The 17,899-nt window shown below is 42.5% G+C and overlaps 1 protein-coding gene across 2 annotated transcripts in view; it reads right to left on the bottom strand.

Annotated features, from left to right (window-relative positions):
- exosc10 (exosome component 10) overlaps positions 1-17,899 on the bottom strand; it is a 63,629-nt gene that overhangs the window by 24,355 nt on the left and 21,375 nt on the right. For both annotated transcript variants that reach the window (XM_078239105.1, XM_078239104.1), the window contains exons 11-16: positions 15,144-15,300; positions 12,823-12,971; positions 11,582-11,632; positions 9,930-10,041; positions 3,870-3,920; positions 3,510-3,585 (exon numbers count right to left, since the gene is read on the bottom strand). In XM_078239105.1, coding sequence (XP_078095231.1) covers positions 3,510-3,585; positions 3,870-3,920; positions 9,930-10,041; positions 11,582-11,632; positions 12,823-12,971; positions 15,144-15,300 — 596 coding nt within the window. The remainder of the gene's footprint in view (positions 1-3,509; positions 3,586-3,869; positions 3,921-9,929; positions 10,042-11,581; positions 11,633-12,822; positions 12,972-15,143; positions 15,301-17,899) is intronic.

The raw sequence follows: 17,899 nt of genomic DNA, 5'->3' as shown, positions 1-17,899 counted from the left end.
TAAAGCAATAAATGAAGAACATATCTGATGTATGACAACTATCATTAACACTCTTACTTGTCTGTATTCTTTCACTTCAATAAGCAGTGTAGGTTAATATGACTTTCCCATATATTGCAACATGAAAAAAAAAATCAATAAAGAACAAAGAACAGTACAACACAGGAAACAGGCCCTTCGGCCCTCTAAGCCTGTGCCGCTCCTTGGTCCAACTAGACCAATCGTTTGTATCCCTCCATTCCCAGGCTGCTCATGTGACTATCTAGGTAAGTCTTAAACGATGTCAGCGTGTCTGCCTCCACCACCCTACTTGGCAGCGCATTCCAGGCCCCCACCACCCTGTGTATCAAAAACATTCCTCTAATATCTGAGTTATACTTCGCCCCTCTCACCTTGAGCCCGTGATCCCTCGTGATCGTCACTTCTGATCTGGGAAAAAGCTTCCCACCGTTCACTATATCTATCCCCTTCATAATCTTGTACACCGCTATTAGGTCTCCCCTCATTCTCCATCTTTCCAGGGAGAACAACCCCAGTTTACCCAATCTCTCCTCATAGCTAAGACCCTCCATACCAGGCAACATCCTGGTAAACCTTCTCTGCACTCTCTCTAACGCCTCCACGTCCTTCTGGTAGTGCGGTGACCAGAACTGGACGCAGTACTCCAAATGTGGCCTAACCAGCGTTCTATACAGCTGCATCATCAGACTCCAGCTTTTATACTCTATACCCCGTCCTATAAAGGCAAACATACCATATGCCTTCTTCACCACCTTCTCCAACTGTGTTGCCACCTTCAAGGATTTGTGGACTTGCACACCTAGGTCCCTCTGTGTTTCTATACTCTTGATGACTCTGCCATTTATTGTATAACTCCTTCCTACATTATTTCTTCCAAAATGCATCACTTCGCATTTATCCGGATTAAATTCCATCTGCCACCTCTCCGCCCAATTTTCCAGCCTATCTATATCATGGAATCATAGAAACCCTACAGTGCAGAAGGAGGCCATTCGGCCCATCGAGTCTCCACCGACCACAATCCCACCCAGGCCCTACCCCCACATATTTACCCGCTAATCCCTCTAACCTACGCATCTCAGGACTCTAAGGGGCAATTTTTAACCTGGCCAATCAACCTAACCCGCACATCTTTGGACTGTGGGAGGAAACCGGAACACCCGGAGGAAACCCACGCAGACACGAGGAGAATGTGCAAACTCCACACAGACAGTGACCCGAGCCGGGAATCGAACCCAGGACCCTGGAGCTGTGAAGCAGCAGTGCTAGCCACTGTGCTACCGTGCCGCCCTTAACCACTGTGCTACCGTGCCGCCCTTATATCCTGCTGCATTGCCCGACAATGCTCATCGCTATCCGCAAGTCCAGCCATCTTTGTGTCATCCGCAAACTTGCTGATAACACCAGTTACACCTTCTGCCAAATCATTTATATATATCACAAATAGCAGAGGTCCCAGTACAGAGCCCTGCGGAACACCACTGGTCACAGACCTCCAGCCGGAAAAAGACCCTTCGACCGCTACCCTCTGTCTCCTATCGCCAAGCCAGTTCTCCACCCTTAAGACCCAGAAACCTTAAAATGGTGGGAAGGGTTCAATTTTCTCTGGTTGTGCAATGACTTACAAGCACCATTGTCTCACAGTGCCAGGGACCCGGGTTCAATTCCCGGCTTGGGCCACTGTCTGTGCGGAGTCTGCACGTTCTCCCCGTGTCTGCATGGGTTTCCTCCGGGTGCTCCGGTTTCCTCCCTCAGTCCTAAAGACGCGCTGATTAGGTGCATTGGCCGTGCTCAATTCGCCCTCAGTGTACCCGAACAGGCACTGGAGTGTGGCGACTAGGGGATTTTCACAATAACTTTACTGCATTGTTAGTGTAAGCCTACTTGTGACACTAATGAATAAACTTTAAACTTCCAACAAACGGCTTGTGTATGTGCTGTAATCACTGTGCAAATACTGTACAATGGAAAGGCTGATTTGTATTTGCATCGCACCTTCCATGACCCAAGAGTCCCAAAATGTTTTACAACCAGCGAAGCACTTTTGAGTGTACCGACTGTTGTAATTTAAGAAATGCAGCAGCCAATTTGCATGTTCCCTCAAACGACCAGAAAATATGTTTGTGATGTTGATTAAGGGACAAAGATTGGTCAAGATACTGGGATAACACCCCTTGCTCTTCTACAGGATAATGCCATGGGATCCTTTACATCCCCCTAACAGAGCAGACTGGGCCTCAGTTTAACATCTTACTCGAAAGATGGCAATGCCAACAGTGCAGCTTTCCCTCAGTCATGGACTGGAGTGGCAGTCTCAATTTTAGTGCTCAAATCCCGGACTCAAACTTGAACCCACAAAGTCGTGACCCAGAGGTGAGCGCGCTGTCAATGAACCATGGCTGATACCTATGTAAATTTCTATGTGCACTCTGATAACACACTCAGGGATGCATTTAAGATAAACGGATGCAAACTTCTGAAGAATTTTTATGCAAATGCATCTAACCAGAGGAAGGCGTGCCTGTTAAATGAGGACACTGTTGAAAATTCTATCCACTGAAATGTATGGTATCATTCAATAAAGCAAAAGGAAAAAGCCATAATCAAGTTCTGAACCCAGCTATTCGACTCTTGCTTACTTTAGGTGATTCAAAGACAGCAGGTACTTTCTGGAATGTACTGCGGTCATTATTTTTTGAAGTATAAATCCTTTGGAAATCAATACTGTTTCTAGTATTGAAGACTTGAATGTCATAACATGATTTTAAGGTGGATGTCTGGAACATTCCAACTGCACCACCATCACAGACAGTGCCACGAAAGTTCCTCTTTGCTCCAATGCAGTCTATTGTGCCCTCCAGCTAAAGAGCTAATTTTGTGCAGCTTAATTTGTGAAGGCGTCATGGCTGACTGAATTATTGACACTGCTATTCTCTTATATTACTTCAGACTAAATGGTCTTTTGGATGGAAAGATTTATTTATATCAATAAGTGTTCTAAATAACTTAAATCCTTTAGCAAATAAGTTCTGAGGAACTGACAAGAAAACATTTGAAGCATTTTGAGAAAAGTATCCCTGTACAAAGTGGACTTATCCACGCAGAATTTATATGTTTGGAATTACTGTATGTAGAAAAATCTGTGAAGCAAGGTGTGGACCTATTGTTATTGTATCTGGATCAAGGAGGAGTGGAAAGTCAGGGAGGACTGAAAAGCAGAGAAAGAAGGGGACAGTGGTGCAGTGAGCTGAACCATAGACAACAGAGGCAGAATCAGAGTGGAGAGGGCTCATCATTAGTTTGCCTGGATAAACCATACATAGGTTACTGTAAATGGACATGATTTGAGCAGGTGTGGTTTTCCTGGTATACACAACCAACCTGATAGACTGCAGTCACTGCCGTCATTGTCAGGGGAAACGGAATCTACCAACAGCCAGCAGAAGTAGTGAGAAATATTTTGAAAAAAAACACAACTCTCAGCCTACCTGAGCCATGAACAACTTGCACGTTGCCTGACCGGTGGGAACTGTCATGAGGTCCAAAGAGCAGGTTCTCAGTTTTCTGCAAAAACAGAATTTTAGTAATACCTCCCTGTTTATCAGGAATTAATGCTGATTTACTATCAAGCAGCACATTGCTTCGGGAATTAAACTCATCAAGTATTATGGCTACAAATACTTCTCAAGAAAATACATATTTTCATCTTTCTTAGGTAACATGATACTAACTTTTTAAACAGCCAGCAGGGGGCTGTATTATATATACATATATATATATATATATATTTAACATTATTATAATGAACAATGGAAGATGCTAGCCATCAATTAGAATTAACTACTTACTCCTGCCTTTAGTAAAGGGCCTTTCTTCTGTTGCAATGGTGTTGATTCTGTCTGGAGAAGAAAGCATTAGCAATTAAGAGCATTTGTCTCTGTTTCTTACTGTTTGTTGCGGGGTATCAGAATAAAGAATGTTATTACCTATTCATGTGGAATAGTTGCAATAGATACAATCTTGATATAAAGAAAAACATGGGTGTGGGGGCAAGTAGTAAAAAAAAAGTAATTTGTGGATTAATGCAGCATGAGGCAAATCCAGCGGATCAATAACTATCATACCTGTGAACACAAACGTTTGGTTTGCATTGTCCACACCAAACACAGATATATACACTTCTGCTGGAAGCAATTTCAAGTTGGCTTATGTTGAGTTATGTATTGAGCTACTATTATCATCAGCTGGATCACTTGTGACACTGGCAGGTCACGAAATTCCAGAATACCTGTAGGTCACAAAACCCTCATAGACTGCAGCTCTAGAGACAACCGTTTGCTTTCAAATAGTTCCTTGAACAGTGAAACAGCCCAGGGTGTTTCATAGGAGTGTCACAAACAGAATTTGACACAACCATATAAGGAGATGTTAGGACGGGAGCTTATGACCAGGATGGCTTTTGAGAAATATTTTTAAAGATCGGGGGGGGGGCAGACAGAAAGGTTTAGGAAGCCAATTCTAGAATTTAAGACCAAGCCAATAGAAAGCATGACAGTCATCAGTGCAGCAATTAAAACTGGTGATGCTCAGGAGACCAGAACTGGAGGAGCACAGAGATCATTGGGGGGGGGCAGAGGACAATATGAAGGTGGGGAGGGGCAATGCCCGGAAGAGATTTTAAACCAACCATGAATATTTTAAAATCAAGGAGCTGCTTAACTGGAAGTCCTTGTAGGGCAGTGAGCACAGGGGTGACTAGGCACATGTTGGAATATGAAAAGCAGAGTTTTGACAAAGGCAAGGTTTGATGATGGCTGGGAGAGCATTAGAATAGTTGACTTTTAAAGGGATAATGAAGACATGGATAAGGGTTTAAGCAACAGACAAGCTGAGGTAGGGTAGGGTAGGATGATGTTAAGATGATGGAAATAGGCTGATGGAGCAGATGCAAGGTTGGAAGCTCAAATAGGATGCAAAGGTTTTGAATGATCCCCACAGCAATCAGGGAGAGAGAGTAGAGTTGATAGGAAATTAACAGAGTTTGTGCTGGAGACAGAAGATATTGGCTTTGATCATCCCAATATACATTTGGGGAAAATTTTAATTCACAGGACTGGGTGTCAGACAAGCAGAGCAACAAATGCGGTGTGATATGGAGCTGGGTGTCGTCAATGTACATGTGGAACTTGGTGTTGCATTTTCAGATATGTCATTGAGGGGAAGCATGTAAAATGATGAAAAATAGGTGGCCAAGGATAAATTCTTGGGGGACTGCAGAGGCAACAGTGTATTAGTAAGAATAGAAGCTATTGTAGGCCATTCTCTGGCCGTGACTGGATACACAGGAATGGAACCATAGAGTCAGAGGTTTACAGCACGGAAACAGACCCTTTGGCCCAACTTGTCCATGCCGCCCTTTTTTTTTTAAAAAACCCCTAACAATTGCCCGCATTTGACCCATATCCCTCTATACACATCTTACCCATGTAACAATCTAAATGCTTTTTAAAAGACAAAATTGTACCCACCTCTACTACTACCTCTGGCAGCTTATTCCAGACACTCACCACCCTCTGTGTGAAGAAATTGCCCCTCTGGACACTTTTGTATCTCTCCCCTCTCACCTTAAACTTATGCCCTCTAGTTTTAGACTCCCCTACCTTTGGGAAAATATATTGACTATCTAGCTGATCTTTGCCCCTCATTATTTTATAGACCTCTATAAGATCACCCCATAGCCTCCTATGCTCCAGAGAAAAAAGTCTCAGTCTACCCAGCTTCTCCAACTCAAACCATCAAGTCCCGGTAGCATCCTAGTAAATCTTTTCTGCACTCTTTCTAGTTTAATAATATCCTTTCAATAATAGGGTGACCAGAACTGCACACAGTATTCCACGTGTGGCCTTACCAATGTCTTGTACAACTTCAACAAGACGTCCCAACTCCTGTATTCAATGTTCTGACCGATGAAACAAAGCATGCCGAATGTCCTTTTCACCACTCTGTCCACCTGTGGCTCCATTTTCAAGGAGCTATGAACATGTACCCCTAGATCTCTTTGTTCTGTAACTCTCTTCAACTGAGTAAGTCCTGCCCTGGTTCAATCTACCAAAATGCATCACCTCGCATTTGTCTAAATTAAATTCCATCTGCCATTCGTCAGCCCACTGGCCCAATTGATCAAGATCCTGTTGCAATTGGAGATAACTTTCTTCACTGTCCACTATGCCACCAATCTTGGTGTCATCTGTAAACTTACTAACCATGCCTCCTATATTCTCATCCAAATCATTAATATAAATGACAAATAACAGTAGACCCAGCACTGATCCCTGAGGCACACTGCTGGTCACAGGCCTCCAGTTTGAAAAACAACCCTCTACAACCACTCTCTGTCTTCTGTCAAGAAGCCAATTTTGTATCCATTTAGATATCTCACCCTGGATCCCGTGAGATTTAACCTTATGCAACAGCCTACCATGCGGTACCATGTGAGAGTAGTGCCACTCATCTGAAAGATGAAGGGAGAATGGCGCGCTCAACTGCATCAAAGGCTGCAGACTGGCTGAGAAAGATGAGGCGGCATAGCCTTACCACAGTCATAGTCACACAGGATATCAGAAACAGGAACAGGGACAGACTACACGGCTCCTTGAGCCTGCTCTGCCATTCAGTGCAATCATGGCTAATTTTCTACCTCAACTCTTCTTTCCTGCCCCAAATCCCATGATACCCTGCGAGATCAAACATATATTAATCACAGTTTTAAATATGTTCAACAGTGGAACATTCACAACCCTCTTGGATAGATAACTCCAAATACTGCCAACCCTTTAAGCGAAGGAATTTCTCAACTCAGTCCCAAATGGTCGTTTCCTCATTCCGAGGCTGTGTTCTTGATTCCCCAGCCAGGGAAACTACAGAGATAATCCTCATCATAAAACAACCATCTCATCCCAGGAATCAATTTAGTTAACATCTGCTGGATCTTCTTAAAATTTTTTCACAGGTTTTGGGTGATGCCGGCTGGACCAGCACTTGTTGCCCATCCCTAATTGCCCTTGGGAATGTGGTGGTGAACCATGTTCTTGAACATTGCAATCCAAAGTGGTGTAGATACACCTACAGTACTGCCTCCAATGCAAGTACACCCTTCCTTGAATATGGAGACTAAAACTGTATAGTATTCCAGGTGCAGTCTCATCAAGGCTATATATAACTGTAGTAAGAATTCCTTATTCTTGTACTCCAATTCTCTTGTAATAAAAACCAATATACTATTTGTCTTGCTAGTTGTTTGCTGTACCTGCATGCTAACATTATGTTCCTTGTACGAGTACACCCAAGTCTCTCTGAACATTAACATGCAAAAGTTTTAAAAATATTGTTTTGCTATTCTTATTACTAAGCTGAATAACCTCTCACTTCCCCATATTATACACACTTGTCATCTCTTGCCCACTCACTTAACCTGTCTATATCTCTTTGCAGCTTCTTTGTAAGCAGAGCTTACATTACTGCCTAATATTGCCAGCAAACTCAATGCGATACTTTCTTTCTCTCTTTTCCCAAGACTTCAATACAGATTGTAAAGCTGAGGCCCCTGCGCATTTCCCTGAAACATTCCATTGGTTACAGCCTGCCAGTTTGAAAATACCCCATTTATCCCTACTCTGTGTCCTGTCTGTTAAGAATCCTCCATCCATGCTAATATATTGCACCAATTCCACGAGCCCTTATCTTGTCTATTAACCGTTTGCACTACACCTTATCAAAAATCCTTTGGAAATCTAAGTATACCACATCGACTGGTTCCCTACCCTCCTTTCCTCAATAGTTTATGCAATTTGTGACTTTAATAAAGGCCACTTCAGTAGTGATGTCAGGGTAGAAAGCTAATTGGAGGGCTTCAAAAAGGGAATTGGAGGAAAGATGGGCACGGATTTGAATGGTGACAACAAATTCAAGGACTTTGTGGAGAGGCTGGACGTGCTTGGAAAGGGAGGTTGGAGATAGGGACCACTAAATACAGGACATGGGCAACACTAGCTGGTCATTAACCCCAAGGAGCTGTCCCCTTTATCTCCTCACTCCTCACCATTCAAAACCCTAAACACATCTTTGAGGTGAAGCAACGTTTCACTTGGACCTCCTTCAAACTGGGCTACAGTATTCACTGCACCCAATATCTCCTCTACATTGGGAACACTAAATGCAGACTGGGTGACCGCTTTGTGGATCACCTTCGCTCAACCATGTGAACCTTGAGTTCGCTCAAGCATGAACTCAACCTTCCTGTTGCTTGCCATTTCAATTGAGCACCTTGCTCTGATGCCCACATATTTGTCCTTGGCCTGTTGCAATGCTCCAGTGAAACCCAACACAAACTGGAGGACCAACACCTCATCTTCCACTTAGACACATTACAGCCCTCAGGACTCGATATTGAGCTCAACAGCTTTAGACTGTGACCCTTCTCCTCCATCTTGTTCCATTTTTTAAATCCAAACATTTTTTGTCCTAATGCCAATCCCCCTCTGGGCCATCTGTCACTTGTTTTTAAATTTTACTTTCACTGAGTACTGACCTTTATTCCCCCATTAATACATCTTATATCTTACCCTTATGCAACTACTGGCACCATCTCTGAATCATGTCCGGCGTATCTTTCTTACTATCTCTCCTAGGTCCTACCTCTCACTGACCTTCTACTCTGCTCCAGCTCTTCTTATCCAATATATTATCCACCACATTTCTTCGGCCCTTTGGCTCTGATACAGATTCAAAACATTAACTCTATTTTCTCTCTCCACAGATGCTGCCAGACCAGTTGAATTTTCCCAGCATTTTCTGTTTCTGAGCTGGAAACACTAGCGGTGTCCACTATTTGCATTGAGAGATGGGGAATGGGTTGCTTGGAAGGAGATCCACTGTCAGATCATGTACCGACAGGAATGGCTTCCTCTTGCCCAGTCTTTTACTGGAGCTAGTGGACCCACAGTACTTTGTGAGAATTTTCTGTTTTCCATCTCTGCCATTTTCCTTGCGCCTCTCACGAATTAGCTGGTTGTATGCCCTTTGCTTCTTTAGTGTCTTATAGCTCTCTCTAACATTGGACTCAGATGATATGTCAGACTATCCAATCATTATACACATCATTCCACTGTTGTTTTTTTCCCGCTTTCCCCTCCTCCTGCCAATGTGTCAGCCCAATTTTTAGTCTTTAGTTCTGAAGGTCACGAGCCCAAAACATGCTCCTCAGATGCTGACCGACCTGCTGCATGTTTCCAGCTTTTTCTGCTTTTGTTTCCCTAGACCCTATAGAGTCACTGCCAGATCGCAGATGGATGAAGTGAAGACTTGCTGTGTGCTGTTTACAGTGAGATTAAAACCCGTTATGTTCTTGCTACAAATAAAAACAAAAGACCCTTATTTCTCCACCAACCCCTCTCCACTCCCCAACATAATCTGTGGCAAAACAAGATTGTGGCTTTTGCTACCAAATAAACCTATTGGGCTTTAACCTGGTGTTGTGAGACTTCTTGCTGTGCAAAACAAGATTGCCACAACATATCTGAGGTTGGAGTAGCCATTTCAAATTCCACTGTAGTCTAAATAACATGGCATTCAAAAAACATTCAAATAATTGGCTCTCTATGCTAATTTAAAGACAAAATATAGTGGTAATCAGCAGTTGTTGGTAAGTATAATGCGAACAATTATCAGTCTAGTCCAGATCTGTATACACCCCACGTCAGGATTCACCAATACAACTGGGAACTTTGGCTATTGGTTCCAAGGTTACCACATGCAATAACTTCCTAGTTACATGTCCAGGATCCATAATCATCTCTTTATCAAAATATATTATTCCAAATGCTGGAAGGAGTCAAAAATTGGGCCATTACCTTGAGAAGAGGCATATCGCGAGCCTGCTGAATCAGGAGGTGCAGCTCATTGATCTGCTGGCGAACCAATGGCGGAATGGGGTTGCAGCAAGCTATGATCCCCTGAGGTTCTCTGGGCGTGGCATGGGGGAGAGAAAGGAAGAAAGTAGTAACAACTTTGGGCCGGAAGAATTCTGAGAGTCAAACATCACAATGATTGGAACACCACATTACAACAGTGACTACACGTCAAAGATGCTTCATGGGCTGTAAAGCACTTTAAGACCAGCAGTTGTGAAAAGTAGCACGTAAATGCTTTTACTTTCTTAAGAAATGAATAAAAATTAAGAGTTACAACTGATTTATCTTAAATGCTGCAGCTGAAGACTTCTCAATCCTCCCTTCCCCCAAATTTCCCAAACATAAAATATTGTGAGGGAGCTTTTTGAAAATCAAAACGAAATAGAGGAGTGCAGTAAACTTTCGTTTGATACAGAACAATGACCCTTCATCTCTTACATCCACCATAAACCTAACTAGAGTGTGATGCACAGCTGGCAGCCTAGATTAACACTGCCAGTTCTGCATCCCAATGCAAAGAGATTGTCACTGACTGGCTGGTTTAAAGCATTTGGTCGCGTGCTCATCCAAGTCAGAAGGCTGCGGATTCAAGTCTCAATTCAAGACTTGAGCACAAAAGTCAAGCTGACACTCCAGTGCAGTACTAAGGATGTGCTGCACTGTCAGAGGTGCCTTCTTTTAGATGTGGTGTTAGAAAATGCGGCCCTCTCATAAATAAATATTGACCAATATTTATCCCCCAATCCACATTAGAAAAAGATCTGATCATTATCATGTTGCTGTTTGTGGGGAGGGTGGGAGTGGCTTTTGCACAAACTGATTGCCCTGCTTCCTACATTACAACAATGACTACACTTCAAAAGTATTTTAAATTGGCTGTAAAGCACTGAGACATCTGGTGATCTTGAAAGGTGTTCTATAAATGCAACTCTTTTTATTTCTTTCCATTTAAAGAAGTTTAAACTCTGTTTTCTCATTCTAACTCCGAGTTATACTGCGAACTTTACACAAAATACACCTGAAAATGATTTACAGTGACAAGAATAACTACTATTAGAGTACAGTTGAAATAAGAATTCAAACAGTCAAGATGAAAAATGTATTCAAGTTTCTACTGTATGAATAAAATTGTGGTCAATTTTACAGCTTTACTAAAAGTCCATGTTTAATTGCAGATGTTTAAGTATGTGATGTTGCTTTTATACTGCGTGAGATCCATGCTAGGACCACTGGCCATGGAGACGCTGCCAGATTTGAAGAGCTGGCTGCATTTCGAGTGAACTTGTTGGATTTGTTAGGGCTGGCCACCAGGAAGACCTAGCAAGACAAACAGATCTTTCAGCATCCTGCCTGTAGGAGTTACACGCAACAGGAGTCAACAGTGCCAGGAAGGTAGCCAACCCAAAAAGCAACTTTGTTGAGTCAGACAACGAGAGAATTGAGTGTTTTAACAGGCATTGCAAAGCCATGGTAACTTGTGCCCAAGCTGAAACTGACGTCAGACAAGTGTGCAGCTCATTCTCATGTAAAATGCGGCAAGCCTTTTTGTTGCCATATTACAATATCATCACAGTGGGGGAATAACAACTTACTTTGGCAGCTCCTCTGCTATTTTGATCATCATGTGGTTGGGTAGCACATACCTGTTAAAAATAATATTAAATGGTTATTTCTACTAGCTCTTCCAAAAACTTTTTCAGGTTGTTTCAAACTCTTGGAACAGAAGAAAAGTTGGAGTAACGGGAGCAACAGGTTGCAGTGATCACAGAACACACTGAGAACGAAGGACAGCATTTTCAAACTGCACTTCGAATATGCAAAAATTGACACAATGAGCAGTTCTTGTTTTTGTTTTGAATTGGGTGGGCAGCTTCCAACTAGTGAAAGCCAGAGTACGAATACTTATAGATTCTCATATATATGGTGGCATGGTGGCACAGTGGTTAGTGCCGCTGCCTTATAGCACCAGGGACCCGGGTTTGATTCCCGGCTTGGGCCACTGTCTGTGTGGAGTTTGCACATTCTCCCCGTGTCTGCGTGGGTCTCCTCCGGGTGCTCCGGTTTCCTCCCACATTCGAAAGATGTGCAGGTTAGGTGGATTGGCTATGCTAAATTGCCCCTTAGTATCAGGGGGACTAGCTGAGGTAAATGCGTGGGGTTATCAGGATAGGGCCTGATTGGACTTGTGGTCGGTGCAGACTCGATGGGCCGAATGGCCTCCTTCTGCACTGTAGGATTGTATGATTCTATGTCACGGTAGTTGCAAAATTCAATGTTATAAAATATGCAAGGGACACAGTACAGTTCCATCACTAGACAGGTTGTGACCATCAACAAAGCCAAATTCAGTTCCCTATATTCAGAGATATTTTATAGCTTTGAAGGTTTGGGTGGGGGGGGGGGGGGGGGGTTGCAGTGCCAGCAAGTATCGACCTCTCTTTTATATCAGCAAGCCTGATCCATACTCTTTGCACCAGCATGTCCAAAAGATCAAGTCTCCAAAGGAAAAGGAATGCAGGCAGTATTTTAAAAGTGCAAAGGCAAGTAGGAAATGTGCACAGAATATAGATTTGTAACTGCAATAAATCTTTGTTTGGAAGAAATTGGTTATGTTTAGTTATTGATTTTGAATCAGCTTTTGCACCTAATATACAGGGTCTGCAAAATACAACACTTTTTGGTTGCACGCAAAATATACAAAAACATTAACTATTAGCAATGACACTTCTTGCAGCAATTGATTGTGGTTAATTCCTTTCCATCAATATTTGCACTAATATCATTAGCCCCAAGGAGTATTTTCCTTCAGGTTCCATAAGCAAGGAAATTATACCCTGTGCTTTCGTCCTCGAGTCGTGAAATCTTGTCCCGCCAGTCGTAAAGTAGTCTGAATGCTGTAAGCTGCTGTGTGTTCAGTTGCTTTTTCTGCTTCTTATACAGCTCCAGGTAGGATTCTTCTGTGAAAATTGGCTTGTAGTATTTCTGCAATCAACAGAAGTACAAAAATACTATTGCATATCCTGTTTGCAATTTTGAAAATGGAAGCTCGGTGGGAATACACTCTAAACATCCAAACACACAGGCTCAATTGTTTGAAGTTATTGGGAATATCCTTGAAGGTAGCAGGGAAGGTAGTTTTGATCAAAGTTTTCGGTGCAAGTTTCTGAATTTTACAGAAATGGAGGTTATAGTTTTATATAATAAATGCTTCAGACTCAATATATACTTGCTTAGTTTAACTCACTACTCACTCTATTCATCAAGGATAAGTTCAAATGATTAAAATCCAAGGTTTCCCCTACAAGATCTGAGTCATGCAAATCAGTCTCCCATCTATTGACTCTGTCTACACTTCCCGCTGCTTCAGAAAAGCAGCCAACATATGCAAGGACCCCACGCAACACGGACGTTCTCTCTTCCACCTTCTTCTGTCAGGAAAAAGGTACAAATGTCTGAGGTCACGCACCAACCGATTCAAGAACAGCTTCTTTCTTGCTGCCATCAGACTTTTGAATGGACCTACCTTGAATTAAGTTGATCTTACTGAACAATTAATTATGACTGTAACACTACATTCTGCACCCTCGCCTTTCCTTCTCTATGTACGGTATGCTTTGCCTGTATAGTGCGCAATAATACTTTTTACTGTATACTAATACATGTGACAATAATAAATCAAATCAAATCTGACTCAAGTGGTGATTCTGTGAATAAACAGAAATAAACAGAAACCCTACAGTACAGAAAGAGGCCATTCGGCCCATCGGGTCTGCACCGACCACAATCCCACCCAGGCCCTACCCCTATATCCCTACATATTTTACCCGCTAATCCACGCATCCCAGGACACTAAGGGGCAATTTTAGCATGGCCAATCAACCTAACCCGCACATCTTTGGACTGTGGGAGGAAACCGGAGCACCCGGAGGAAACCCACGCAGACACGAGGAGAATGTGCAAACTCCACACAGACAGTGACCCGAGCCGGGAATCGAACCCAGGTCCCTGGAGCTGTGAAGCAGCAGTGCTAACCACTGTGCTACCGTGCCGCCCTGTACTGTGCATTGGAGAACACATATATAAAACATAGAGAGGTGAGCCAAGGTTTACACTGACCAATTTTTAAACTGAGGCAATGATTTTAACCATGCTATCATAAACACTGCTGAACAAAAGCCAATACTTCTTACAGGGAGGGAGGAAGAGAAAGTGGAGAAGCACGTGTGTGGACCTTGGACTTGAACAGAACTATTATTTGCCGGTGTTGCCCCCGAATAATGAAATAGCATGCCAACCCTGACTACCCCAGCTCACATCAGGAATATCCATATTGGACATTTTCCAGAGAACTATGTTCCCCAAGACAGTACCCAGAAATAAACTCCTACCATCAACATACAAGGAGAATGGTGCAGTTCAATGTTTTCAATGGTGACATAATGAAACATCATCAACCTAAAACAGAAAAAGTCTTGAGCGGGTGTGTGGGAATGTCAAAGTCTCTCAGGATTACGCGGGCAGTGGCATCAATCCATTTAAAACCTTTATAGACAGAGCGAATTCAGAACAAGCAAACCCAGATAATACAGGTCTGATTCTACTCACAAGCCTAGAGCTCAAAATTACACACATGAGCATAGTTTGATGGGATACAAATGGCTCCAACATGAATGCAGAATGTGCAAATTCATACTGGAAAAGTGTGAGAATCTATCCTCAACTTAGTTCATGTGTCTTTTGAGTTATTTATTCATGTTCCTGTAAAGATGACTCCTCTTTGTGCTATAGAAGATAAGGTTAATCTAACAAACAATTACATCATTCAGATTATTCCTTTAAATTATCGAGTGTAAAAATCTCTAACGAAATTAAACCAGAGAATGAGTTTTCAAGATGTATCCAGTGCCTATTTGTTCTACTTGCATCAAATGCACCAAAAGAAAGACTTGTAAAAACACTTAATAACTCTCACAGGAATGTCCCGAAGTGTTTTATATACAATGAATTATTCTCAAGTGCAGTGGCTTTTGCTACCTGGAATTGTTTTGCAAACAAAAATTTTAAATTCCCAAATTTTTATTGATTCAGATGTTTTTCATGCATTTTTAAAACCGTGCTAAGGGACATCACTGCCATTTAGCCACAGTAACCTACCTTAAGGCAGATATCCCTGCTCTTCTGCCACACTACTTGAATGAGATTCGCCTGTTTATTCCCCTGTTCCCATAACTGATTCTTCATCGTGTCATATATGTACAGCAAGTAGTGGGTGTCTTCTTGGGCATAACGCAGCATCTCCTGAGGCAATGGTCTGTAAATGGAGAAGTTAAAAAGTCTTGAAGCAAAAACAAACATTTCTAAGCACCCCGATGGCTAAGTGGGTTGTGCTTTGTAGGGGAGAACTGAGGCACTCGGATCAGGAAGGTCCCATGGTTGATTGCTTCTCTCCTGCTGAGGCAGCAAACCTTAGTAGTAACATGGCAACTGAGAGGGCACAGTTGACCTCAGCTGACCTCAGAGGGAGGGAACAACAGTTGACCTCAGGGCAGAGGGAGGGAACAAACTACTCCGGATGAAAATTCAATAATCTACAGAACAGTTCATCTTGTAGGCAGCAGTTAAGACGTCGTACAAACCACCTTCAGCAACTACGTCAGAACTCCGAACTAAATTCACAAAATTGGACTACAGAAATTATTTGAAGAAAAATGTCAAGATAAGTTCATTAAAATCTACGGGGAAAGTCTAGAAAAATACATCAACACACATACAAAAATCCTAGTTTTTGATGGATAAATACCAGAGCTATTCATATGTGTGACATTAATGAAGAGCAAGCAAAAAGAGAACCCGGAGGCAGTAACCACCACCCAGAAGAGGTCGTGGAGGCAGTCAGCAGCACTACAAGAGCAGACGAAAAGAGGACTCGGAGACAGTCAGCAGCACCTAGAAGAACGGGTGACAAGAGGACCTGGAGGCAGTGGGGGGGGGGGGGGGGGGGGATAGGAATCAGAGGCAGTCAGAAGCGCCTAGAAGAGGGTAAAAAGAGGATCCGGAGGCAGTCAGTAGCACCTAGAAGGGTGGGCTAACTAAGGCAGTTAAAAATTGTCTAAAATTAAAAAAGAAAACACATTTTATTGTGCAAAGAGGGCTGACAGATTAAAGGATTGAACGGAATATGAAGAACAGCAAAAAATGATTAAAAGATTAATAAGAAGGGAAAAAGTAGGTTAGAGAAAGTTAGCTAGAAGTATAACAGATGGTAAGAGTTTCTATAGGTATTTCAAAAGGAATGCAAAGTGAACGTTAGTCCTCTAAAGAGTGAGAATGGGGAACTAATAATGGAAAATGAGGAAATCGTGGATGAACTGAACAGATATTTTGCGTTGTCTTTTATATCGAGGCTACAAATAACATCCCAGAAGTAACTGTGTATCGGGAGGCAAAAGGGAGGGAGGAACTTAAAACCATTACAATTACCAGGGAAAGAGTACTAAGAAAATTATTAGAACTCCAAGTTGACAAACTTCCAGATACTGATGGACTTTCCTCTATTCAAGAAAGGATGGAGACAGAAGCAAGAAACTACAATCCAGTTAGCTTACCATCTGTCACAGGAAAATTGCTGGAATCTATTAAGGTGGTTATAACGGGGCACTTAAAAAATCTCAATCCAAGCAGAGAGTCAACTTGGTTTGGTGGGAAGGAAATTATGTTTGACTAATTTATTGGAGTTCTTTGAGGAAGTAACAAACAAGGTGGGTAAAGAGAAACGTGTAGATATGTTGTACTTAAGACTTCCAGAAGGCATTTGACAAGGTGTCACATTGAAGATTACCATGCAAAGTAAGAGCTCATAGTGTAGGGTGGAACATATGAGCATGGTTGGAGGATTGGTTAGTTAACAGGAAACAGTAGGCATAAATGGGTCATTTTTTGTGCTGGCAAGACGTGATGAGTGGTGTGCCACACGGCTCACTGCTGGGGCCTCAATTATTTACAATTTATATCAATTACTTGGCAAGTTGACAAGAGGATACAAGGAGTCTGCAAAGGGGTATAGGTTAAGTAAGTGGACATAAAACTGGCAGATGGGAATGTTGGAAAATGTGAATTTGTCCACTTCGACAGGTGGAATAGACGAAGAAAGTATATTATTTAAAAGGAGAGAGATTGCAGAACTTGGTGGTACTGAGGAATCTAGGTTGGAAAAACCTGAGGAAAAAGGTTGGATCTCATGGGATAAAGGGGGAGGTGGCTAGATGGGCGGAGAACTGGCTTGGTCACAGAAGTGGAGATGCCGGCGTTGGACTGGGGTAAACACAGTAAGAAGTTTAACAACACCAGGTTAAAGTCCAACAGGTTTATTTGGTGTGGCTTTTGCTACCAAATAAACCTGTTGGACTTTAATCTGGTGTTGTTAAACTTCTTACTTGGTCACAGAAGACAGAGGGTGGTAGTGGAAGGGTCTTTTTCCGGCTGGAGGCCTGTGACTAGTGGTGTTCCGCAGGGCTCTGTATTGGGACCTCTGCTGTTTGTGATTTATATAAATGATCTGGAAGAAGGTGTAACTGGGGTGATCAGTAAGTTTGCGGACGACACAAAATTGGCAGGACTTGCAGATAGTGAGGAGCATTGTCAGAAGCTACAGAAGGATATAGATAGGCTGGAAATTTGGGCAAAGAAATGGCAGATGGAGTTCAATCCTGATAAATGCGAAGTGATGCATTTTGGTAGAAATAATGTAGGGAGGAGCTATACGATAAATGGCAGAACCATAAAGGGTGTAGATATGCAGAGGGACCTGGGTGTGCAAGTCCACAGATCCTTGAAAGTGACGTCACAGGTGGAGAAGGTGGTGAAGAAGGCATATGGCATGCTTGCCTTTATAGGACGGGGCATAGAGTATA

Source organism: Mustelus asterias, chromosome 22 (assembly GCF_964213995.1).
Source record: "Mustelus asterias chromosome 22, sMusAst1.hap1.1, whole genome shotgun sequence".
Lineage (NCBI taxonomy): Eukaryota > Metazoa > Chordata > Chondrichthyes > Carcharhiniformes > Triakidae > Mustelus > Mustelus asterias.
Note: the sequence above shows the minus strand (reverse complement) of the source record. Positions and strands in the feature narration are given on the sequence as shown.